Genomic DNA, 27,060 nt, shown 5'->3' on the forward strand with positions numbered 1-27,060 from the left:
GACCCGACTTTGCCCTGATTATATTTAAGGTGAAAAGGTAACTGTACAGTGTGGTTAATATAGCGCTCCCTTTAATTGAAAATTACTTTTAGGCTGATATAGTGAGCTTATTTTTTTCATGTACAGGGTAGTTGATCATGAATTTTACTTTTAGGTAAAATCAATCTTTCTATATTGATTCTAAGTGTAATAGTAATTTTAAACGACAGGGTGATTGATAAATGGTTTTAATGGATGAATTGAATATCCAAAAGTTATATAATAATCTTGTTTTAGCCTATTTATTGTTTGGTATGAGTTACTATTTATTTTAAATATCAGCTTGTTTCCGTTGTTGCAGTTTGGCACACTTATATTGATTCCCGAAACATTGTAACTTGGCCAGAAATTTTTATACAGTTTTGTTACACAAAATATTAGTTTTTATTTATCTAATGATTAAGAACCAATATTTCTCATACTGATAGACATTTTCATTTTAGAAGAAAATAGTTTCGTGAACTTTTCGCTGGGTATTTTCAATTTCATGTGACCAAAGAGAGAAGTGTTACGTCTGGAGGACGAGATTATCAGTCTGATATCTTATCTCGTCCTCCAGAAGGCAACCCATAAAATCTCTCTGCTTTCCCCCTCCCCCTCTCTCTGCTTTCCCCATTCTCCAGAATATAATCTCGTCCTCCAGAAAGCAATCCCTAGAATCTCTCTCTGCTTTCCCCATTCTCCAGAATATAATCTCGTCCTCCAGAAAGCAATCTCTAGATTATCTCTCTCTCTCTACTCTTACCCCCTCCCCCCTCGTTAACCATAATTTCTTTATCGCTTCCGAACCCCTTAATTTCTAATCTATAGGCAATAAAAACAAGTTATTTTAATTAAATTTATTTTTATTTTAGAACTTTTGTTTACATGATTACGTAAAATTGGTTCTATGACTAATTCGACATTAAATATAATCCGTTTAAATCGTATTTTATATAAAGTAATTAATTCAATCTTCGTAAGGGATATTTACAATTTCATTTAAAGGGCTGAATCGAACTACCTTCAGCAACTTGTATAAATAACTTAATTAAAAGTTCTAACTTACGTATTTGTAGCGTCTAACAGCAGTATCGTCTGACATAAGAGGGACAGTCACAAACGTCGTCTTCTTCAGTAGTTGCTTTTGGCGTAGGTGGAATGTCCCATTCTTGTGAGAGGTACTTTTTTTCCGAGGGTGAATTATCCCTCGACGGACAGTTTGGAAAGTATCTGGCAAGTCTCCTGATTCCCAGTTTCCTATGATTCCATGGCACTTGTAACATCGTGCATCATCTCCACGTTGAATATAGTAGAATCCAGCCTTCGCTAGCTTTTCTTTAGTTACGTGCGGTTTTTTCCAGTGACAAAACGTTTCAAGTCGATACGTTTCATTTCCCATAGCTGATCTAGACAAAATATGTTCTACAGATTCAAATGATACATTATCTAAGCCTACATGCTAAAGCCTAATTTTCTCACTAAGCCTACTAAACCAAATTTTCTCAATATGGTAAAATTTCTACGCTAAAATTCTCAATATAAACGCTTTTTCAATATGCAAATTGTTTAGAAAATTGTCTAAAATATATATATAGTTTACTACGAAATACAAATAGTAACTTAATTTCTACGCTAATCTTACCCCTACGGGACCTAATTTAGGCCTAATTTTCTGTCTAATATATAAAAGAACGCCTAAAAATTTAATTTTAAATATAATAAAATAGAAACTTTAAGCCTATGCCGTAAAATAGAGCTTACGAACGGTTGCAAGCGGAAAAAAAACTGCGTTACCTTCAATGACAATTCCCTAGGACTGAAAGAAAGAACGCTATGTGACGAAGATAAGACTTAAGATTAAAATTTATTGAGATATCGAAAACTGCAACTAAGAGTTGATCCCCATGACTACACTGACGTCATATCTTAAGTACCAGTGGAATAAAAAAAACCCCACTAACGCTTTATCAGGAGGAGGACCTCTAACGAGACGTTTCTGAACTTATTATCGTTTGGAAAAAAACCCATTGTTCAAAGTTCAGTTATCTTATTAAACGTACGCGCGCACGGAAAAATTAACGAGTCACGTGAGAATCGGTACTATGAAACTCTACGTGTAAAAAAATATTACACTGGAATTTATAATATCTAAGCCCAATAGGGTCTCGAATGAGAAAACGGTTTAAAATAATTGTTGGATTACCTCCAAAATTCGTCTGCTGCTGACGTCACCCAGATGAGATCCCATTGATTTTAAATAGGAGCTCATCTCAGTGACGTCACGATGTTCGTTAGCAACGAAGTTACCGCCCTTAGCAACCACAGCGTATCGAGGCAACCTTTTATAGCCTAAAATTTACTAACCTTGATCTAAGCCTACACGCTAGGCCTAATTTTCTCATTTTAAACGCGTACTAATGATAAAGTTCATTACCAATAAAGTGCTAAACTAGTATTTCATTTCATAATAATATACCAGCTAGAAGTAAAAGGTGGTAATATATTCGATGCTTACTGGTTTTTTACCAGTGCATTTTAAGTACGTTAATCTATTTTAGTACTATTTGCGCCTATTTAAGGCCTATGTGCGCCTGTAGAAGTGTTTCAACAAAAACACATGAAAATATTAATTAATTTGGAAATATATTCGATGCTTACTGGTTTTTTTACCAGTTCATTTTAAGTACGTTAATTGATTTTAGTCCTATTTGCGCCTATTTTAGGCCTATGTGCGCCTGTAGAAGTGTTTCAACAAAAAGACATTAAAATATTAAACGGGAAGTCTTCTGCTTCCCCTTGACGTAGATGGTGCATTCAAAGAATCTTATTTCTGCAGGTAGGGCAGCCGAGATTTCGGCGACTGGAGCCTGAATAGGTGGGGTTACGACGGCTGGAATCTCGACGACTACACCCTGGACAGGTATGGCTTCAGCGTCTAGAATCTCAATGACTGGAGCCTGGGCGGGTGGTGCTGGGGCCTGGGCGAGTGGTGCTGGGGCGTCTCCCCAGAACAGATTGAAAATTTCTTCGACTTCCTCCTCCGCTTCCTCGGTTACACCCACAGTACGCTCTTCAATCTATCAAATGTATTAATTTCACTGAAAATACTTATTGAGTTGGGAATTTGCTTAATTTAAACTCCCACTTAATGTAAAAATCAGTTTTAAAATATTAATTAGAGAGCGGTAACAGATTAAAATATAGATTTAATATTTTAGAACTGGACCTACCTTAACGTATTTATGAGCTTGAGGTCCCATTCTTTTATAAATCCTGGGAATACTAACATGAGCAGCCAAATGAACATCTATATGTTTTTTTACATGGTTTGACTCCATAGATCTGCGGAACCAATTCTTATATTTCTTAACAACGATTTCCAGCATGCGAAAAGAAATTTTATCATCGCGTACTTTAAACCTCAACACCTGTTTGGTTATGGACATATCGACTTCGTTTTCCATGGTCGAGACTTCTTCTTCTAGCTTAGACGACCGAGAGAGAGAGGTAGAAACTTCTTTTAACTTAATCGAAGAGAGAGATAATTGATAATTTTTATATGGGTTTATGGGCTTTTATACCAAAACTTGGTGTACTTGAGATGGAAGGATTTCCCAAGTTGTTAAATATAAAGTGGAGATGTTTTTGGGTATATTTTTTATTTATAATTTAATTTTTTTATCGAACTACTTATAAAATTAATAATTTTCGATATGTGAAATTGGTATTGAGATGATTGGAAACTTTTTAAATAGATTTCTCAAGTTATGAAATATATAGTGGAGCTTGGAAATACTTTAATGGGACTACTTATATTTGATAGAGTGAAAGTTATAACCAAAATGCTATATAAATGGATTGTAAATAAGTTAAAGTTATTCTTTATTCTCACCATGGATATTAAGTTTGTGAAACTATCCAAATTCGGATTCGCACCTATCCGCACAACCCCAGCAGTCCGCAGGTATGGAATTGAGGTCGGCCTACGATTATATAATAGATGTAGGGGGAAGGGTTGACGTTAAAACCGATTTGAGTATTGAAGTCCCAGAGGGAACGTATGGACGTATAGGTATGTCTTATTTACTTATTTATTTATCATGATTTTTATGCTTATAATTAAATGATCTTTTAAGCCCCACGTTCTGGACTCGCTGTCCTGGCAGGTGTAATTGACCGGGTCTATAGAGGGGGATGTAGGTGTTGTCCTTATAAATCATGGAAAGACAGCTTATATAATAAAATCGGGGGATAGGATTGCACAGTTGATCTGCGAATGTGTATTATATCCTACGGCGGTGGAATGTGTTGTAAGTTTAATTAAAATTAAACATTTTTGCCAAATTTCTTGAGACCTGCCCTTAATTTAAATCGAAAAATATCTGGTCTAGAAGCTAGTTTGCGGGCCATTCACTCCCAGTAGTTGGTGTCAAAGCCTGTAGCTCTCTTTCTAATCATATAAATCACTTAGTTCTTATTCACCCGGGCTAGAACCGAAACTAATTAGACTTATAGGTTAGTCTAGTTTAAAAAAATTGTATACCTGGTTTTGGTTTTAATGTTATGTATAGGAATTCTTAAATTGAATTAGCCTTTAAAATGAACAACTGTTTATAATGCTGATACTTCATTTATTTATTCTTTAAACATCTTATTTCTTCAATCCATCTGGCTTCTCGAGGTGTAACAAAATAAAACCTTTGCAAGAAAAAATTGAAGATTGAATTAATTGCGTTTTTTGCACGATGCTTTTCAGTCTCTGGAGCTAATGAAACATTCGCAGATTTTTTTAATTTTCAAAATTCAAGAACAACAAGTGGAAAATACGTATTTGAGTTGTTAAAATTTTAAATTTCCAAATAAAATAACTAGGCTCTACTTTCAAGCTTGAGGTACTTTTACAACAAATCAATTATAACAGTATTATTAAAAATATTTAAGACGACAAAATGTAACAAGATTAGAAAATTAATTGTCAAATAAAGTTTCTTCATTTTAGTTTTTGCGGTACCAAAATAGATTTCGCGACACTGCATACGAATGACCGGAAATTGACGTACGATATGCGCTAACTTGAAATTTATTTTAAATATAGCTAATGTGGTCCACACTTGGCCAAAACGTACCAGATATAGACAAACCCCACAATGTCTAAATAAGGCATTTCATGGCCGAATTGCTCGGGGCTTATTTTAGTTCATAGGAGCAGTTTACAAGTAAGGGTTCCAGGCATTTTTCTCAAAAAATATGTAAGCTAGAAATCTAAAATTATCAGGATATTCTCTTGCTCGGGGATGACCCATTTCGTTTGGAATTTTCAGTAAAATCGTGAAATCTACAAGTTGTAGAGCGTACTCGAAAACCTTTAATGAAATTGGTTAAGTCGAAAAACAACAATTTTCCATTGAAATAATACGTCATGAAAAAACAAGTTGGTACTACGCAAAAAGGTTTACGTCTCATGAAAAAGAAAGATAAATCTATCTAATTTGAAATGATCGTATGATTGTGAAGATAAAAAAGGGACTGTTTTTAAGCCAAATTATTTTAATAATTTTTTAGAGAAAATACAATTTACATAGTAGAATTCCAGAATTCACGCGTCTTATTTGGGTCACGAATGTTGCAATATGTCCACGAAACCGTCCAATTTATGCCAACTGAATTCCCCACTACTCTGTCGCTTAAAGTGTGGCTCTATTTTAGTATTTAAAGAGACACAGCTTCGATTTAAAATCATTCTCTGAACGTACTCCCGTAAAATAAAAAGATGCCTCGTTATACCTGTGAACAGCGGTCCAGGAAGGTCGAATTATATTACGGAGATGGTCAACGAGAATTGCACGTGAAGTGAGTCGATTATTTCAAATGTTGTATCCTGACAGTCGTCCAAATCACCACACTGTTCTCCATGTTTGTCCGTGACTTTGAAAACGAAGGTACCGTGAATCGCAGTTTCCGCGGACCTGGCCATGACAACATCAACATGGAAGACACAGTCATTGGCTACTTTGTCGCCTACCCTCGAGCAAGCATAAGAATGGCCTGCTCTTATTTGGACTTGTCGAAGTACTACGTATGGAGTGTCCTTGACCGTCCTAACTATCACCCATTTCGTTCCACTTTCCACCAAGCACTTTACGATGATGATCAGCGACTTCAGTTGGATTTCTGTAACTGGTTTTGTATTATGGCCGACGGAAACTAAGATTTCCTCCGTTTGATTGTGTCCGACGAGTGCTCCAAAATAACCACATGTGGAGTGATGAAAATCCATACTGGGGATTTCCTCACCACAATCAGGTACAATCCCGTTTAAACGTCTGGGCTGGTCTTCTGAGAGATCGCGTTATTGGGTCATTTTTTCTTTCGCGTCGATTTAATGGGCAGAACTACCTGGCCTTTCTACAAAATGAAGTTGCAGATGAGTTTGGTTCCAGCATGACGGTGCCCCTGCCCACCAAGAAAGACACGTCGTGCAGTACCTTAACAACGAGTTCCCTGGGTGATGGATAGGCAAGAGCGGTCCAGTACGATGTCCTCCGAGGTCCCCAGATTTCGCACCGCCGGACTTTTTCCTGTGGGGATTCGTCAAGGAGGAAGTGTAAAAACGCCTGTCACTAACGAAGAAGATCTACGGCAGATAATCATCGCAGTGTTCCAACTCGTAACTCCCGAGATGGTCCGTGCTTCGTTCCAAAATATGCTTCATCGCGCACGAATTTGTATTGCAGCGGACGGTGGAATTATTGAACCTCATTTAAAATAAGACGCGTGAATTATGGAATTCTACTATGTAAATTGTATTTTCTCGAAAAAATTATTTAAAATGCTTTGGCTTAAAAACAGTCATTTGTTTATCTTTAGAAACATACGACCATTCAAATTAGATAGATGTCTCTTTCTTTTTCATGAGACGTAAGCGTATTTGGGTAGTACCAACTTGTTTTTTTTCATGACGTATTATTTCAATGAAATATTGTCTGTTTTTGACCGTACGAATTTCATTAATGGTTTTCGAGTACGCTCTACAACTTGTTGATTGAAAATTTTCGTCTACCACCTATCGTTCAAAAAATAAAAATTTCAAAACGGTGAAACATTTCACGAATTTCTGAAAATTTCAAAAGAAATGGGTCTCCCACGAGAGAGTATATACTGATAATTTATCATTTCTAGCACCTTTAGTTCTTGAGAAAAACGCCTGGGCCGATCAAATTAAGACACCCTGGATATCTGAACATGCAAATAACATTAATTATGCTGATCAAATTTAACTTTGCTTGCTCGAAACAACACCATTCTGCCGATTTCGATCGTTCAACGGATCGACTTTGCATAAAGAACAGCTTTTTGCACGACACTTACTTGAACGTTGAAGGCATATGGGTAACTTACTTTTATGTTGAAGTCATTTTTGAAAGTGGAAGGCATATGGGAAATTTTTCGCTCTTTTCCCATTTATTTATTCCTGTGCACTTGCGTACGGCTCCATAACGACTTTTCTCGAGATATTCGTCGGCATTACAGTGGTAACGGCATTCTATGTAATCTTGCCTTATAGGAACATAGCAGGTTCTATACGGGTCACGTTTATACAACTCAGCGCATGGCATTGGCTCTACAAAAGTGAAATCATTGAGATAGCTTAAAAATATAATATTATTTAGTATGAACTTACACAATAAGCTTAAATATTTTAAAAGCTTAAGCTCATTTTGTTTTACTCTTAACTTTAATAACTGAAACGTGTTTCGACGAAAATGTTTTTCACCGCCCACTCGAGAAGATTATTCTGGGAATTTATACCGTTATTGAATCTACCATTATCAAGCACAAATAAAAATATAATAAAACTTTCGTTTATTTTCACACACTTGCAAAGCCTTAAATCGGTTGGTTTTCAATCGAAGTTTGGACAACTGCTTTAAGAAACAGAAGTATATATACGTGTTATTTCAATGAAATGAAAAGTACAATTTCTGTACGTTAGTTTTTCTTAATTGCGATTCAATAATTGAGTGCTCGATTGCCAAAGTGTACCTAATTTTATTTTTTAAGTACTTAAAAATTCAATTAGGCCGCATTTTCATTAGAACGATTTGCGAGAGATAGCTCTAAGACTCGCACGATAATTATTCATGACGTTTTCATGCCAGCGATATTTTGAAGCGAGGAAGAGAGAAAAGCTCCAGCGATAGCGATTTTTCGAAAACCGCTTACATCCTATCGAAGATGTGATATTTTACAACAATTAAAATTAAACTTACCAGTGTTTCATAATCTTCTTCCGTCACTCTATTTTCCCAAATAAGAGTTTTTCCACCAGCGTTTAGGAGTATACTTCATCTTCTTTATCGCGTTCATAAAGAGTATAATTTACTTTAATTAAAGCTTTTTTCTTAACAACATTTTCAACAAATTCTTCTTTCGGTTAAAGACCGCCATTTTAAAACACCTAGAAACGTTCGCAGAAGCTAAATAGACTTCAAAATATCGCTTTATATAAAAACGGAAAACTCACACGATTTTTGAGTTTTGCGAAATAGCTCGCGAATTGGCTCGAATTTGGTTTCATTATTCGTTCCAAAAATCGCTTTCATGAAAACGCGGCTTTAGGCTTGATTTCAACTTAATAAAATCTGATGATGAAGGTGTATCTGGTATCAATACATAGCAATTCAAAGACCGGGTTAGATGCTCTAGTCTATTATTTATAACAAAGCTCCTGCAGAGAGAGTAGGAGGTGTTATTTAAGGTACTAATATAAATTTTACGCTCCAAGTTTACTACCAACTAATGGTGTCGATGTTAAGGCTCCCTTATTCAATAAAAAAAAACGAAAAACGAAACGGTGTCGAGACCTAGTGAGAAATTACGCCGACGGGAAGACCACACAAAACAAAACTCTTTTCTGTTGGCAGACAAACAGACAACAACAGGCTACACATGAAAATATCCATACTTATTTCCTTGCATGTACAAGAAATGCCTCTAGAAGTTCTTATACAAGTTCTGGTCTCGTGGTACCGACCCTTACAATTCTCGTCTCCTGGGAAACAATCTGGTTTATCAGCTCTGCATTGCAATTTCTCCGCGACGCTGCAGTTTCCCTTGGTCTCTGTGCGATGCAAAAATAAGCAGATTTTTTAAATAAGAATTTAATAACACCTTATTGTTTCTGTAAAATAAAATAAAAATATTTTTAGCGCCGTTATAAGAAATTGAGCGAACACTCATATGAGGAGGATTTTTAACATTATTTATGATGGCCTTATCACAGGCGTCAAAATGAGTCATATTGAAAGTGAAGTGATAAGCGGTAAGCCGGATTTACTTGACGACGAACCGGAAGAAATTAATGTGGGCGCGCAAATTCAGCTCGCTTGTAATTTTTTCAAAGTTCAACCAAATTTTCGTCGAAAGGTCTTGAATAAAAATAAACCTTTCTATAAAGGTTTTATTAATTACTTATTAAAAAATGTTAACTTAAATCTATAAATCAGGTTTGAGTAACGGGTTTCGATTTACGTAGAAAATAAGTGAACATATTTAGATAAGACTTATAGATTTAATCTGTTTAGGCAAAGATATAATCTGTTTGAAAATAATAAAAAGCGGATACAGATAATCGTTAAGAGTTTAAAATGAGGGCCTTTAACTCAAGCATTAAAGTACTTAAAATCATCTCTCGATTGCCCTCCTCCTTTCTTACCTGAAAAAATATATTGGACCTCAAAGAAGAATTTATACTAACCTATATTTTTGCAGGTGCACCTTGGTGTCCCCGGGCTCCGTGGGATATAGCAACCAGGAGCCTCGGTCTCTTTCTCACATTTCATGTCGGAATTCCAACATTTTATATCATCCTCAACCGTACAAGCTTCTGATCGGTGTGTTACTGTTGAATATTTTTTTAAGTATTATGTTTATTGGGTTTTGTAACTACCACTCAAATAAATAGTTAAAAACCATGCTTTATCCAAATCAGTAGTTCTAACGCTACGAATTATGTTACAAGTGTAAAACCTAAATAATGTTAAGAAATTGGATTATAATTTAATAGGCAGTTGTTTCTTCAACATAATCTCAACGCAACGCTCAACGAAAATATTTCAGATTCTAACTAAAAAGTCAAATCGCTTAGAGTTAGTCTAGCGACTCCAAGAATTGAATTAATTAGCCTCATTCCATGAGCGCACTCTGAGCGATATTTCGGTATCGACGCCCCTGCACGATCACGGAAACGGGTGAGTGCGATAACAGTGGTCGACCTTCTTTGCACGACAAAAGAGGTGTTCCGGGTACAAAAAATCGCTCCTTTTTATTTCCTGGACACGGTTCTCGCATCGTTTTCACTATATGTTGGATGTTTCTCTCTTTATTTCTTCTATACTTGGTGGGCCTCTTAGGCAATTTCCGTATGGAATCTATTGCTTCTAATTTATATCTGAACAGAACAATCCGTTATCTTTTTCTCACACGAAATGATAATTGGACATATAAATGGATATATCGGGTTACCTGCTCCTTAATTAACATGATCAGGTACAATCTGAATTTTATATCCAAACTGCTTCAATAATTTCACCGTCAAATTTACATTTATATGAACGTATAAATTTGTGGCGTAAGCGTAAGTCAAATTAGTTTTGGTGAAAGTCTAGTTTGACTTAAGACACCGCATTGGGCTAGTGCCAGTGAGTAGCACTACAAATGGAGCGATCTACTCATCAGCGGGGGTTCGATTCGACAATGGAAACAGGCGGCGATATCGCGTCACGTAATTACCATGACCGTTCAGATGCGTCGACACCGAAAGGTCGCTCTGGATGCACTCATGGAAAGAGCCTAAATGACGCTCACATTTAAACGTATTTGATTTTCGCCTTTTACGTGTTTCCGTCTCACGTTTAATTTTTTTTAAATGCATTCATTTACGTGGGTTGGAACGTGGCTGAATATCCTTCTTTGATGAACTCCTGAAACCTAGTTTTTCAAAGTGAATGCAATTGTAGAAAGATTCGTTATACTTTAATATATCCTTGCGTAGTTTAGCTCGCATCAATAACGAAGTAAGAAAGTTAGTAATGGCCTTTACGAATAACGTTGAGCCAGAATTAGATTAGAGGAAGTTATCATAGAGCCATATAGCCCACTGTAGGCGCATTTGACTTACCAGAGAGAGAGAGAGAGAGAGACTGACTAGGCGGGATGACAATTTTCGCCCCCTACACGAGACTAAGACCGAGATCGGTACCTGGTGGAAATTTATAGAAATACGGGAAAATGACAGCCGATAAAACCACTGAAACGTCTATGCGTTCTATTATGGATATAAACAGCTTAGAAAGCAAGACAGATGCATCTAGGAATATTAAATTCCATCCTCGATCCTAGGATGCATCAACTCAATATAGTTATTATTTAAATAGCAAATATAAAACGAAAAAAAATCTGTAGCATGTAATTTCGATAAAAAATTGGAAAAATTAACCAAAAATGGGCAAAGAATACTAAGCCTTCGCCAATTTTAAATCGGTTTCTTAAGCCGGAAATTAAAAACGATTCAAAATCAAACCAATTTACCAATGTTGACATCAAAACGAAGAGTTAATCCACCCTTACAGAATCAGTGGTTGTTTGTGATATTTCAAAGATGATAAATTTTAATTATCATGTAGAATTAAATTATGAAGTAAGTAAATTTGTATTTAGGGATTTTGGCATTAAGGATAAATAAAAATGTATATAATATTGAAGCATATGTTTTAAATAACGCGGTTCTTGACTGAACATATAAACTATTTTATATTTTAGTAACTTAGGTAAATAGGTGTCATCCAGTCCCACGCTTTCATGTCTAACAACACTTAATATCTAAGCCTTGTGAAACGTACGTTATTTTAATTTCGTTAGCTCACGTTAGATGGCGGTATCGTTACCCAGCGTCCCTCGAGAATCTTCTCTCCTTTTGGGGGGGGTGGGATTTTCAACGAGAAGGAAACTTACCCCCTTCGCTTTTGTAAGGCATTTGCGCTTCCAGAATTCCAGGCTCTGTAGTAACTTCTCCTCATCTCATTCTGGTTGAGCTAGTTAAGCTAAGGTTACGCGATACTTGCGTTCAAGACTTCTTTTAAAAAATCTTATAAAATATAACCGTGGACCACTTACGTTTGCATTTAGGCCAAGGATTGAGCATTTCAACGCCAAAATAATTACAATTTACGGGAGTGTCACCGAACAATGTATAGCCCGGGTGGCATTTTGTAAAACAACCTTCTTGAGTGCAAATTGTGTCTCCATTTTCGGGTTTACTTTCCGTGAAACAGCCTGTCCGGTGCGTCAATTCTTTACAAAAATAATAATAATATGTATTATTTATAAATTTTATCCCAAGGTATAAGAAAGTCAATCGATTTGATTTGAGAATGATAAGGCAAATAACGTCACGCACTGACGTCTATACACGGGAAACTATTTACGTTAATTTTTTATCCTAATTTATTATAATTTTAATTCCCCTTTTAATGATTTAAAACTCTTCACTAAAAAGAGGCTCCACATGTCTAAAATAGACAGAGACGAAGCCTTAAAATTATCTCTGAATATTCTGTTGGTCATTTGGCAATTGTCGAATAGGTGCTTTACGTTTGGCCAAGCTTTGAAGCCAAAACGAAGGTGATTTATACCGCGAAGCGCGTAATTAATCAGAAAACGGAATCGGTTCATTTCTAAAGATTTATCAAACGAGCTATTTAACCAAAATCTTTTGTTAGCTATGAAGCTTAATCACATTTAGATTCATTTTATATAAAAACACCCAAGGAAAATGATATCCAACGGCATTTTTAAATCGAAATTATGTTCTAAAATCTTTTGATTATCTTGAATTTTAAAGTTTCGATCCATGGTTCTATTTTAAAATGGTTAAAAAGATTTATGATCAAAAGAACCGCTACTTCATGGAATTCAAAAATTATTATTTTGATTACAAATATTGGGAGCTTTCAGACCGTAGTCCTTCTTTTGAGTATGTTTAGATTGTACAATCCAAATGAAACAGATTCGATGGAAATTAGAAAATAATGTCATCTTCAACGTCCAAATTGCTATTGGATAATTATCCAAAAGAACTAGAAAACTTTTAGTATTTAATTTCCAAATGCCTTATCTCCCAAGGATAATGTTAGAGACATTTCATGGCTGGAGGATTCTGAACTCTTTAGGTTTTCTTTTGTTTAGAACTTAACTCCTTTAATTTTTACTTAACCTTTCATTAATCGGCTTCTATTTGACCATATAAGATTTGGTGAAACGCATTGGTATAGAAAAACCTTTCCTAGTTGGAACATTGGGTAACAACAAATTGCTTCACAAACATGATTAAACACACAGAAATTTAATGGCGCAATACAATTAAAATTAATTTGATAACACTTTAATTTAAATGTTATTCGTGGTTTTGTATCAAAGGTTTTCAAATTTTCACTTTGAAGTCGAAATCATTATTTACTATGTAGATATTTAATAACTATTTATAATGAGATTCCAGTTTTTTTTTAAAATAATCATTTTAAAGTAGATCAGCATATTGGTGATTGAGATCGACATTTTGAACATTATTGGTTGACATTTAAAAAACTAATCATAAATATATAAATAAGATTTTAATTTGCAAGTGTAAAAGTAATCGCTTATATCATAATGATATGATGCAAAATATTTCAAAGTCATCCAAGTTTTCATTGTCCAATAACCCCTGATATGAATTTTTTTAATCCGTACCAAGAACATTTAAAATTACAAGCCTTTAGTTCAGATTAGGTGTGTTATTTAATTTGCCACAAAGCACCTAAATTACGAAATTTCTTGAAACATCAATACAAAGCTTTGTTCACCAAAAGATAATATTATACGCCGTACACGCTGTCTATCTATAATAAGTCCGAAACTTTTTAAATAAATTACTCTGTACAGAAAAGAAGTAAATGCGGCATACTTATGCATCGCGGAAACGGAAACCTCCATCTTCCATCTGGTAAACATTCATTGAACTGACGCCCCACCAAGTGGTAATACGCCGAATTTTTTCTCATGTCACAGGATATTTCGCAAATGGTCGGGTCATTTTGATTGCAACAATGAATAGTTCCGTTTTGAACTGTTTGGTGTTTCACATACGGGCAGTTCATCTTTATTTCAGGCTTCCCTGTATAAATAATTTAAAAATTGGATTATTGTTCACAATAGTCCTTTTTATAAAATAGCCTTGGCCATCTTGTTGAAATGTTGCCTCCCCGCTTCAGCTGTGGATCCGTTTTCTCTCCCACTAAAGAGTTTATTAACTCATTCTTAGGCATTGGCTGAATTATTCCAGAACAACATTTCAACAAGTTGGGCAAGCGTTAAGACATTTTATACAATCAACTATTGTATTTTATCATGTTGATCATCTTCTAATTTTGTCAGTGAAATTATATGTTTCCCAAAAATTGTTTTGACTAATGTTAAAATACAATACATAATTCATATATAACGGTTAATTCATCTTAATTAATTATTAAATTAAACTTAAGCATTAAAAGTAGCTGTGGTGTTGCATATAAAGGAAAATTAAATTAAAAGATTTGATTTGTAGACCACAAGGTTAGACATTTCGTTCTTGGAACGACCGCCATTGCAATAAAGTGTCTTAGAAATTGGAGGTAGTTATTTTGCTGTCACACTTTTATTTAAAATCAATATTTAACCCTTACATTGTTAGTTAAATTAACATTGTCAGTAGAGGAACATTGCCTATTATTATTATTATTATTATTATTGAGTGGGTTGGCAAGTCAAAACACTTCGACCTAAGGTCCATTGTGCATCCCCAAACTGGGTGACTTAAATAAGTCCTATTGCTGACACAAAGCTTGAAATCTGCCTGGCCGTGATGTTAGAGACGTCATACGTCTCCAACCGATGCATAGCCAAATGCTCAAGCCTCTGGGCTGCATAGTAATCGCAGCTACAGAGTACATGTGAGGCAGTTTCCTCCTCAGCTAGACAAGCTCTGCAAATCGGGTCATCACTGACCCCAATGAGAGTTAAATGTCTATTCAGATGGAAGTGGCCTGTAAGTAGGCCAATAACAATCCTAATACTAGCCCTAGAGAGCGAGAATAATTATCTGGCTCTCTCCCTAGAAGGGCCAAGAGTAAACATGAGAAAAAGTTAAAAAAAAATTGAAAATTTCGTAACCACAAATAATTGATCAAAATTGACAAATAAATTAATTTTATGATATTTGGATGAATTTGATCAAAATACGTAAAAATTAATCAGAATCGGTAAAAATGGAGAAAAGCTAAATATAAATATAAAAAAGTTGTATTTGCCAACTAATCGCCAAATCGACGAGAATAAATTAATAAAATGGAATTTAGTTGTTTGACTTCAAATGATCAAAATTAATAATTTTAATTAAAACTTATCAAAATTGGTAAAATTTATTTAACTTGATTAATTGCCTAAAATCGGGTATAAATGGATTAAATCGATATAATTTAACAAATCTGATGTTTGCATATTGTTCTATATGCACGTCTAAAGTCTGCGGACTGTAGCGCCTGCCGTCAGGTCTTGAGTTTGCCAACCTTCGTAGTTTATGATCACGGGACCACAAGACCGAAACAAGGGATTTTACCTATATCTCGCTCTGCGCCAAACAGGATAGAGGCGTTTTGATTTTTACTGGCTTTGTTACAGTAGTACACGGTTTAAATAGGTGTCCATGTACGGGGTTTTACGAATTATACTATCAAGGCAGTTGAGGGCTGTGTTCGAATATTGACGTAAACGTAAACCTATGTTTGAAGGGTACACGCGTTTTGAATGGTTTCAAGCGGTATACAGGGCCGTGCAAAGGAGAGAAACGGTATACAGGGGCCCCAGAAGTAAAGGGCCAAGAGGGATTGATTGGGGCCCGTAGATCATTTTAAATAAAAATTTGGTCAATTCGGTCAAAACATGTACAATATATTTGATTAAACTGGGTAAATGTAATAATATTTAGATGAAATTGGGTAACTGTGTTTAAATTTTTTAAACGATTTAAACACATTTTGATCAAATTGACCAATTTCATTTAAAATTTGTTAAATTATATCGGTTTTATCAAGTTTAATCAAAGTTTATCAATTTTGATAAATTTTAATTAAAATTATTAATTTGGATCAAATTAATTTATTATCGTCGATTTGGCGATTAGTTGGCAAATACAACTTTTTTAATCTTTATATTTCGCTTCTCTCCATTTTTACCGATTCTGATAAATTTTTACGTATTTTGATCAAATCGACCAAAATGCATCCAAATATCATAAAATTAATTTCATTTGTCAATTTTGATCAATTTTTTTGGTTTCTAAATTTTCAATTTTTTTTTTAACTTTTTCACAGGGGCGAACCTTAGAAGTGATCAGATTCCCATGTTATTTTCAATGGGAAAATATACATACTGTGTTGTAAAAACATTTTTGGTTGCAACCTCGGGTAGTATCTTCGTAAGGCAACCTAATAGCACAAACAGAAAAAGGCTCGCACCTTATTAAAAATGTTAGAAATTCGTTCACCTCATTTAACATACCTCCCGCTTTAACAGCAATAAAGGCTCGATTGATCTATTTCTAAATACGCTCCTCTTGCGAGCCGAGTTTGTTAACTTATGGTAAAGTGGGGTCCCAAGTGCGTAACCGACTAGTTTGTGACATGGAGCAAAAACTGGTAAATTTAAAATCAAATATAACAAAAAAGGTGTTACAGAATAAAATTTTAAACACATTTTCCAATTAAATATTACTGAAATTCAAATATCTCAACAATATAGTTTGTCCTATATACATGTGTGTGATATCGTATCACTGTATGCTGGCGAGTAAATGTTTTTCGAACACTTTCTGCTAGGGCTTCCATCTTAACCTGCTTGCTCTATGAAAACTCACCATAAAATCCGATGGTAGACCAACTCTGCCCTGTAAAGGATTTCTGGCTTTTAAAAGATTTTTACTACATTGCAATCTAGTTTGTTGATAATATTTATTATATTCGAAATCCAAGTAAAGACAGAACTTCTTCACAGTTCAAATAGGCACCAGAAGTGCGGAACCGGTATATTGTTTCAGATTGAAAAATTACGGATTTTTTAGGTTGATCATTCAAGTGGATTAAGCCTTTTAATCCAATTGGTTTTATCCGAATTCGATAGTTCTCGGTGAACCCTGGCTAATACCCAAGGAACCACACAGGCCTCAGTCAACTAGTGACTTGCCAAGCCAGTTACCGTTTTATAAGTCAATTAAAAGCTGGAGACCGAGGTGGCCCTTAATGGGTCAGGGTGTGCAATAACTGGTGGCTTTACCGGGGAGTCGGGGTCCAGCTAGTGCAACCCATAAGGACGGTGGCGCACTGGGAGATGTTAGCTCTGGTCTAATGGTCCTATCTCCACCTCCGACTTCGGTCAGGTAGGGGCTGGATACTGAGCTTCGGCTCAGGCTAACGGAGAGGGTCCGTGCAAACTTGCTGCCTCGGCGGATTGGGTAGCCAGCTGTGGGGCGGCGGGTCTCCGTATGAGGGCACGGCGGTTCTGTTTCCCGGCCTTTTGGAATCACACCAGGATCTCCGGTGCCGGGTTACTTGGACTGCTGTGTGCTCGTCGTTCCCCTTTAAAAGCTATCTCCAAAGGGCTTGACTTCCTGCCTCCATAGGTGGGGTGTCGGCACGAGTTGCTACAGCATTCATTCTTAATCCCACTGCTGTGTGCGAAATGATGATTGGTCCACCCATTGCTGCACCTTCTGCTGGGTTGAGTGGCTTGCGTTAAAGGTGCGACCATCAGTAGTGGGGAACTGCTACCCATGCTGGTTTTGTCACCTGTCCGGGCTTGGGGATGCTGGCGTATGGCACTATGATGCTAGGCCTCCGGTGGTATGGTTTCTGTTACTAGGTACACCGGGCTATGAATTCAGACACACTGAAGACCGGGGTCAAAACACCCACCCCACTATTGTGAAGAAAAAACGTTCGCGCCTCAAAGATTACCGTATAATAATAATCAGCTAGGCTAATACCCTTGGCACAACCTTAGGCTTAAGTAATCGATCGACTTTTAAAGCAATCAATTCAGGTGGCCGGGCAGTATTGTCAGACTGTGGGAAGTTTCCCATATTGTGGGGTCCATTTTGGCTCTGTGGGAAAAAGGTGATTTTTTTCAAAAACGTTGATTTAGTCGGAATTTTCACTTGAGCGCTATTTATCTTACTTTTTTTTTCAGTTTGACTATCAATAGAAAGCTCAAAATTATCTAGAGCAGTGTATTTTCGTGAGTCTTGGGATTTTCTAATTTTGTAACACTACAATAAACCCAAATGTTTAAAAATAGTTAAATCAATCAAATTTAATGTTAAAAAGGTCCTTTTCCAAACGTTTTTAAAATAAAGGGTTTACGTTAAGTTTTCTTTGGGGGCTGGGCTAAATAGGGTTGTGAGAATTCGTGGGAAATTTACTATCCAGCAATGGGAATTTCGACTTTCAAACATTGGCAACACTGTGGCCGGGTTACAATGCGTAGGAGGGTGGTGGCAAGCCCTGCAATCCAACAGCTTCCTGTACTAACTACTACCGTTAACCTCAACAAGTATTTATCGAAGGGGAAACCGAAGAACTCAGGGAAACCCCTTAAACCAGTGGGGACAGAACTTGCAAACTCAACGCGGAAGGAGCTGCTCTGAGTTTTCACCCGGCGCCTCTTGCTTCTAGGCGAAAGTGCTAACCACTCCGTCACCCCACTTATCCACAACCCTCCCATCCTAGACGCCCCTTGTAAGGAGGAAAAGCCACCTTTAAAGGTGACTATCACCGTAGCTGGGATAAAAATCGCCCCCTTTTACGTTTTGCCACGAATTGCAGCCCCAACAATGGTACCAATTTTTTTCCTAATTAAATGTTTACTCACTAGTAAGCATCTTCCTTTAAAACTTGATGAAGAAAACACTGAGCCAAAATCCTTTAACCGAGAGCTACACGCCGCTTTTAAACACATATAGAGAACAAATTACCAAGACAAAAACAAAGCCCATTATGATGAAAATGACGCCCACTGATCCTAAATATAGGACCATTAGATTGTTCTCGTTCAAATATCCAATAATTAAAGAGGACTCAAACTCGCCTGAAAATCGAGGGCCCCCTTTATATTGAGACTAGACTCAATAACCTCTGTAAAGAGGAGATAGAAGCGTGCAACCAAAACATGAAAAGTCTATCAATAGCGAGCCTGGCGCCCGGTAAATTTTTATTCAAATTTCTGTTCCTGAATAACAAAAACCTGATATGGTTATTAATCTAATTCACAGCCTGATTTTCAATCTCTCCACTCTTTAGTTCCCTTATCTATTTGTTTGGATCGCGGACCAAAAACGGGTTTTTTCGGAGTCCTTCATTTAAAACTTCGGTGCATGCCCAGATAACTATAAAACACAATAATAGGCTCGCGAAGACCGCAAAGTTGTTGTAGATAAAAATTCCATAGTGTTAAAAGTGGGTCAGTGGGCCAATCGTCTACAACGGATTGTTAGTTACAGCCAGAATTATTCGGATTCCGTGTGACCACCAATTTATGGTCTTTTTTCCCTGCATCTTTGGAAAGTCTATGGACTAATTTTTTACTACAGATGTAAGTGAACTATTTCAGAATCATAAACATTAAGTGTCTTTATCGATAACTCTTTTTATCATTCGTTTCAGCAACAAAAAATTACACACCAATTCTGGTGTTAACGAAAATAATGTTTTTAAGGCCATAGTAGAAGTACATATCGAAAATGGTACATTCGACGCCGGATCAATTGAATATGCTTTTGCAAAAAGCGTGGCTGGTTATTACGCATAGAATATGCAGTGCCCTGCCTCTCTTAAAAAGACCATGGAGTATTTGCAATAAATCGTGTTTAAAAGCCTCTAAAGTATCGAACTCAATGGACCTCATTGCAAAACAATTATTATCATAAATAAAATTAATTATAATATCACTGGTTCTTTCAATTGTGCCTTGAAACAATTGTTTCACTTATTTTAGACCCTCTAGTGAACATTTAATTGAATAGCGTGCCTAAGTTAACTGAAATCAAAATAAGGATGTTAGGCGCTCCAAAAATGAACAGTTATTTGTCTGGTGTCAACATTAAGTACTGGACTTTATTACCCAAAAAATAAAACTATTGGTTCGTTAGTATTTAAGTTATTACTCAATATTGAACATGTTCAGCTCCAAAATCGAACAATTTAAAAATTGAGGTTGATAGGTTTAGTGTTCACTAGCGAACATGTAGCTTTTCAAATAAGGACCAAATACATTTCAAAATTGGACAATTAAATAGCTAAGATTACACGATTTAAAATCCAATATGAAACATACCACTTCCCAATTATCATCAAAATAAGTCCCAATAATACATATTTAGAAACTGATATTGCACTTTTCAAAATCTAATACGGGACCAAACTATTCACGAAATTAGAAATATAAATTCCAAAATTAGAATAAAAAAGAATTAATCTTACACGAATTAAAATCCAAAATAGGACAAATAACCTGCCAATTTTGAACAAAACTTTCAAAATTGGACAAATACCTAGCTAATATTACATTGTTTAAAAATCAAATTTCGGACAAATAACCTCCCACAATTAAAAACAATTTTGATGCTTCATATTGGACCAATTTATCCCGAAATAATGTGCAATATTGGATCATTATAAAGTCTAACGTTCCTCGTATTGTTTATGCAATTTTCGAAAAAATACGTTCCGTCTGAGTGACAAAATTTTGGATATTTTTAAACGAATTTTCTAATAGTGTTAATCTATATTGCATATTTAATATTTCAGGTTGGCTCCCCGGTATAAACACAACGAACGAAGTGAAATTAAAATAATCTTGGCATAACAATAATAAACATAAAAATGTCAACCCTCAATAAGTCCTACTCTAGCAAAGACCCAGTTAAGAGAGACACTTCGCATTATAGTTTTCACACCTCCTCTGACATTCAACCAAACTGGATCCAGAGAAAGACACGAAAGATCGATTAAAAGCACTCGAAGAACGATTGCGACAGGGAACCCAATTCCTGAACGCTTAGAAACTAGGTCGCGACGCTTGGGATACATTTCCCGTTAACTACAAACACGAGAGAAACGCCGATGCTCATATAATTCTGGAGTATTAAATTAATGTAAGAGTGCCCGAGAGAGTTAGGGAAGATAATCCCCGAACCGCCGGGAAAACTATCCCGTCCAGACAACGCTTTGCCCAGCAATGTCCTCCCCGAAGTCCTTTGAAGCCCTCTCAATCATCACGGCAAGAAAGTGTCAAAGTTCCCCGAAGAAACCGATCATTGTAGTCAATCGTAACGTACATTTTTTTCTTAATCTCCCTCTTCTGGGTAGAAATTACCTTAATAAATAGATATTGATTATTGCCCCTAAAAATATTGACATAAAAACTAATCCCTTGAATCCCCCATTTGAAGTTAAAGAATCGTGCCGGATAGTCTTGCTCTTTAGACAGTGGAAAACTCTGATTCGTCCACACGCCACTATCTCATTATGTTGGATGGATATATAAATGCTCCCTCCGACCACCGCTCTTTGCTTTGCTCACCATTTGGACCAGATATTTTTGGGTGCCATTTCTAAATCTTTTATAAGCGTGATATTGTTGTTAGCAGTTTCAGAGTTTTTAAGTCAAATAATTAGCTGTTATGAACACAGCCAGCTCGAACGAGCGTAAATGTTTTATATAAAGATTATTTTTAGTTTATCAAAAAAGAGTGGTTTTATATCAATTTTTACTAAAACACTTCGGTCGCCCTATCCTATGAACCAACATTAGACAAAAGTAAACAAAATGTCCAAGACATTTAAGTATTCGCAATCCCCTCATGTTTTAAAAGCGGATGTTTTTGAAAAAAGATATTTTTCAACCACTCTAAATATTAGGATTAATATATCAAACACGTTGTCGCTCAGTTAATTAACGCAAATGGCTTACCAACTTGTGCTCTATCTTAACTATTCTGTACAGTAACAAAATCACATAGCTTTAAAACCTTTTTAATCACATTATTTAAATTACTTGATTAGCCTGATATAACAACATAAAAGATATTTTATCAAAAGCAGCACTCTCTAAACAGCCTTGTGCATTAACAACGATGACTATCACCTTGTCATTGATTCAGTAAAATCAAAAATTTATCATTCGTCCAAAACCTAGTTTAGAAGTCTGAAAGAGAAAAAAAAACCACGTTTTCTCAAACAAGACGTCTTTCGCGAATAATATAAATAGTAGCACAAACGTTGACCTCCTGAGAAAAATTGTCAAATGCGCAGTAAATGCCAATGATATAAAAATGGCGTTGCAATATTGATAAAACACGAAAGTAGAGCTTCCAGTATAGTTATTAATAAGCGGCTAGTTTATTACCCGAGTTCCTACCTTACGCCCAAGTCATTGAGTGACGTTTATTGTCATGTATTCCGATAGCCCTTCAAGTAAAATTCAATCCATCGCCAAGCATCACCTTCGATACCCGCAAAACGGAGAGCCTCAAGAATACAAGGGTGGGGAAAGGAATCGAAGGGTTTAGAAAAATCTAAGGAAATAATATCAACACTATATAGCCTTCGTCAATCCAGTTAGACCAATTATTAGTGGCCTGAAGCGAGTTAGTGAGGTACGATCTCCGTGAAAGGAAACGGTGCTGTGATGGAGAGAAAAACTAAGTGCGATGTGGGAAGGACGTTATTTGGTCAAACACTAAATATTCGCTTAGGTTAGGCACCTGATTAAGATTGCCGATAGGACGATAGGTGGAAGGATCTAAGCGAGAACCCCTCCTATGAATTGGCGTTATGTTCGCTTCCTTCCAGGAGGGAAAAAAGCGATAAATAATGACGTAAAGGGGAAAAGCTAATACACTAGATAGGGACTTAAGCAAAAGTGGTTGAATTCCATTAGGCCCGGGAGATTTAAAATTCTTAAGTTTACCCAACAAGAAGACAATATCGACAGGCTCACACGTGAAAGTCTTAAAGAACCAATGGGGCTAGACACAACGAGAGAAGGGTTCGGAACTACAGGAGGAACAGTGGAAGCAAAAAAATCGTTTAGAACTGAAGCCGCTTCGGACAACGAAGCAGTAACAAAACCATCAGGCTTTTAAAGCTCTGAGACTGGGACCCTAGCAGCACGAAAATGGTTCACTTGAGTCCAGAAACACTTAGGGTTTTCCTGTATAAGAGAAGTTAAGCTAGAGTCATATTAACATGGGAAGTATACGCATTGCGAGCACCACGGTACTGATTGTGAAGGGTGTCCAAAACAAGCAACGGGGCCAAACGTTAATTAGCTTTAAGGCTACATTTTTTAAATTTCTGCTACGAATCGTACTATGGTTGGGTTTGGGCTTAGAGGGAAGTTTACGTAACGGAATAAATCGGGCAATACTTGGGACGGGAGCAACTATAGGGGTGTTTCATATTGATTGATGTATAATATTTACTTTAAGCCCTATCAGACACTTATTTAAGCGGTTCACAAGATATTTAAATTTTAAAAGATAAAATTCGTTCATTTGTGGTCTTTAAACGTGTTTATTTTTTTAATTAAATAACGTGGTTTTGGTTAAAATATTGATTTAAATAATGTGTTCACAAGCGAATAAAAAATCCATTAACAGACATTTTTCAACTTACTGTATTCATCGGTTTTAATACGGTTTTATAAAGATATTCTGAACTCTGAAACGTGAACTGTCTTAACATATAAATTAACACTTGCTAAGGTAACAATTATTAGTTCCCAAAGTTTCTCTGAATTTTTATTGCAATTATGGTTTTTTACCTTCACAAAGCCGCATATGGTATAATTGCTCAAGGCCAGAAACCCGCAGAACTAAACAAAGTACAGTTGTAAATGAAAGAACTCCATTTAATTTGGAAGCCATTTGGAAGTACTCCCAATTAATAATCTGCAAAGGTGGAAAAAAGTCCAATTTGAAATATTTGTTGAGATGTATAAATCAAAATGTAATTCTTCGAAAATTAAATTTTAATCACGAATGAATATCAATAATTTACTATAATTAATTATTGTTAAGTACGTTAATAATACCCGTTCCCGCTCGGACGACGTGATATGGGAAGACAAAGGAAAAGGGTCTATTACTCCACGTCGAAATAATCCACGAGTGGTTAAAAGCAATTTTATTAATTTAATAATTATCTAATTATGAAAATGTTCAATTTGGTCAGGCTATCGAAAAACATATCTAACGACGTTAGTGAAACTTCACAAATTGTGTGTCATTGGTCGGAAATCCCATCAAGAACAGTTTTTATTAAATGGTTTTATTTCATAGAAATTAATAAGGTAATAAATGTGAAATGATCACGTTACTACATAAATTTTTTAATTATTTTATTGAATAAGCTATTAACTAACGAGGAGACTACCCGAGATGATAATCACCGATTTTGTTGAAACTAGGTGGGTATGTAGGTCAATTATGGTAACATGAAATGTCACCAAGGGAAAAGTTGCAATGGGTATTATTTTTGCTATGGCAATGGAAAATGTTTTTTTTATGTTTCCCATTGAAAATAACACGGGAATCTGAGCACTTTTAAACAAAATAATAATAATTATAATTAAAATTATTAATTTTGATCAAATTCAAACAACAATTCCTGCGTAATAATAAAAATAAATTCCCAACTAAATTCTATTTTATTCATTTTGGAAAAAATTCATTTTTTACCATCGATTTGGTTGGTAAATACAACTTTTAATTTTTGATTAAATTGACCAGAATTCATCAAAATAGCATAAAATTATTTCATTTGCCAGTTTTTATCTATTTTTTTGGTTTTGAAAATTTTCAGATGCGCTCAGATTCGCATGTTATTTTCCATGGGAAAATATACGTACTGTGTTGTCAAAAACATTTTCGGTTGCCATTGCAACTTTTCCCTTTGTGAAATTTTATGTTGCCATAAGGTCTACATACCCACGAAGTTTCAGCAAAATCGGTGATTATCACCTCGGGTAGTCTCCTTATAAGAAATCCATTATAGCTTAATTAAATAAGAGACTTAAACGTTTGACGAAAATTAGGTAATCACCAATTTTATACAATTACATATATATATATATAAACGGCCCAACAAATTGATTTGAGCCATCAAATATAAGGTAAAAGATACACAATTGAGTTTCATTTCGTGTATCAGACATGACCTAATATCGACGATATAGGCCGTTTAAGTAAAATTTTCGCCGCACGATGGAGACCCACACCACATTTTTTACCTTATCTTAATGAAAATAACATTGGCGTTAAGTCCCCGAGTTGGTAGTCGAAAAGTGGTCTATCTCATGGACTTAGGATGCTAGAGTAATTTTTAGACCCTATTTCTATAAATTTAATGCTTCTTATGGTGCAACCTATTTTCGCGCACGGTTAAAATATGCATTATACTTCCTTAAAGAATTAAATGAAAATAAATTTAATTTTGTAGATTATTTAAACCCATTTATAAACAAAACTTCTAAATCAGTTATTCCCAAGTAATTCAACCATCAGATTTGCATAAAGTTCACATATCTTTTAAAGACCAATTTCACATTAAAAAATTAATACACTAAAAGTTTCTCGTGCCCTGCAGCATTCATTAAGATACACTAAAATAATTCAAAATCTTTGGACTTATTCGGATAGAGAACTTAAATAGCGTTGAGGTAGTCGCGACAATCAACGGGAAATTCATCCTAAGGGATCAATGGTTTTTTCTTTGAACGGAATTGCTGAGATAGTTTTTTCAAAGCCAAAACGATTACTCACTTTGACAGGCTTTTCTCAAAGACTAATTAGAATTGATGGTTCCCTAAAGTGAAACTTTCAAAAATCTTTTTGTTGGCCAAAATTCGGAAAGGCTCTAGTCTGTTTGAACGCTGAGAAAGATCTTGAATCTTTGAGTAGGGTTACTAGAATCTCGGACAAATGAGAATTGGGAATCACTCGCAACTGAAGCTGGGTTATTAATCGAAACAGAACATTTGACTAGAGACTAAGCTTAGGAATTCGGGTCTCTCGGATTTAAATTAATTAAAATATCTAAAACCGTTTGAAATTTTCACGCACTGACAGCTTGTTTTCACGAATATGAAACAGATGAACTAAACAAAAAAGTATCGAATTATCCATCTACAAAACCGAGATAAAAAATTATACTTACTTTACCGGCTGTAACTGTAATTCAGGATCTACAACAATCGCTGATACTGGGTATGTAGCTTAATATGAGGTTCCTAAAGTAGTAAATTCCTAAGACATTAATGTCAACTTTATTTATTTACACAAAACATCTACGATTTATTATTAATTTTTATTTCTTCCAAAAATGAATATGTAAAGTTGTAAATTAATAAACTTCAAAGAACGGCTTTATCCTTTGGTACACGTCAGTGCTTTTGATATGTCTATAGCAAACTCATACAGCGATAAGTTAATTTGGAATTTTCAATGGATCTTATAAAGGGAATTTCCATTAATAGTCAATATAGATCATTAGTTTTACTGACGCCTCGGGACAAACAACAAAGCTCGACTGTTTCAAATTTACGCTCGTAATTGTTAGATTCGTTTATAAATGTATTTTTGACATATTAACAGTCAAGTCAAAACAATATGAACATAAATTTGTGATGATTTTATTTATAAAAATTTATTGTACGTAGTTTTCTTTTAACGGAATAAAACTTGTTTATACGAAATTCAGAGATCGAAAAAGTCTTCCCCTTATCTTGTGAAAACTTCTCTTCCTTACGTCATACCATAATGTGCTTATCGGCTTCATGTCTAATCTCCAGAATTTAGAACGAAATTTTTCTTCTTTGATTGGAAAGAATAATGAAGTATTTTACGTACTAACT

At 35.4% G+C, this 27,060-nt stretch overlaps 2 protein-coding genes and 1 long non-coding RNA gene across 5 annotated transcripts; all 3 read right to left on the reverse strand.

Moving 5' to 3' along the window:
- Positions 1-918: 918 nt before the first annotated feature.
- LOC149933859 (uncharacterized) lies at positions 919-4,541 on the reverse strand. 2 transcript variants are annotated; one of them, XM_090154550.1, is made up of 3 exons: positions 3,435-4,541; positions 3,252-3,363; positions 919-3,098 (listed from the first exon to the last, which is right to left on the reverse strand). In XM_090154550.1, exons 2-3 carry the CDS (start codon positions 3,357-3,359, stop codon positions 2,784-2,786), a joined length of 423 nt encoding a protein of 140 aa, XP_090010676.1. In that variant the 5' UTR covers positions 3,360-3,363; positions 3,435-4,541; the 3' UTR covers positions 919-2,783. The 2 variants fall into 2 exon arrangements, with proteins under 2 accessions (XP_090010676.1, XP_090010675.1); XM_090154549.1 differs by having other exon boundaries at positions 3,252-4,541.
- Positions 4,542-4,631: 90 nt separating this feature from the next.
- LOC149933860 (uncharacterized) lies at positions 4,632-26,445 on the reverse strand. 2 transcript variants are annotated; one of them, XM_090154547.1, is made up of 8 exons: positions 26,364-26,445; positions 23,971-24,097; positions 14,024-14,233; positions 12,196-12,372; positions 9,779-9,922; positions 8,987-9,142; positions 7,420-7,642; positions 4,632-4,719 (listed from the first exon to the last, which is right to left on the reverse strand). In XM_090154547.1, the coding sequence occupies exons 2-7, from the start codon at positions 24,071-24,073 to the stop codon at positions 7,422-7,424; spliced, it is 1,011 nt and encodes a 336-aa protein (XP_090010673.1). In that variant the 5' UTR covers positions 24,074-24,097; positions 26,364-26,445; the 3' UTR covers positions 4,632-4,719; positions 7,420-7,421. The 2 variants fall into 2 exon arrangements, with proteins under 2 accessions (XP_090010673.1, XP_090010674.1); XM_090154548.1 differs by lacking the exon at positions 26,364-26,445 and adding an exon at positions 25,970-26,223.
- On the reverse strand, positions 22,163-23,962 carry LOC149933861 (uncharacterized). The gene is made up of 2 exons (XR_016472356.1): positions 23,823-23,962; positions 22,163-22,350 (listed from the first exon to the last, which is right to left on the reverse strand). It is a non-coding gene; the product is annotated as an uncharacterized LOC149933861 (long non-coding RNA).
- Positions 26,446-27,060: the final 615 nt, after the last annotated feature.

The sequence above is a fragment of the Leiobunum rupestre genome, chromosome 7, assembly GCF_980474605.1.
Source record: "Leiobunum rupestre chromosome 7, qqLeiRupe1.1.hap1, whole genome shotgun sequence".
Lineage (NCBI taxonomy): Eukaryota > Metazoa > Arthropoda > Arachnida > Opiliones > Sclerosomatidae > Leiobunum > Leiobunum rupestre.

What these genes read in the sequence shown, in the direction of transcription:
- LOC149933859 (XM_090154549.1), bottom strand. Translation starts at nt 3,485, where the DNA reads ATGGAAAACGAAGTCGATATGTCCATAACCAAACAGGTGTTGAGGTTT. An exon ending in AAGCTCATAAATACGTTAAG is followed by an intron (nt 3,099 to 3,251) that starts GTAGGTCCAGTT and finishes TACATTTGATAG; the next exon opens with ATTGAAGAGCGTACTGTGGG.
- LOC149933860 (XM_090154547.1), bottom strand. Translation starts at nt 24,073, where the DNA reads ATGGCTTCCAAATTAAATGGAGTTCTTTCATTTACAACTGTACTTTGT. An exon ending in CCATATGCGGCTTTGTGAAG is followed by an intron (nt 14,234 to 23,970) that starts GTAAAAAACCAT and finishes TTATTTATACAG; the next exon opens with GGAAGCCTGAAATAAAGATG. An exon ending in TTGTACATGCAAGGAAATAA is followed by an intron (nt 7,643 to 8,986) that starts GTATGGATATTT and finishes TCACTTTTGTAG; the next exon opens with AGCCAATGCCATGCGCTGAG.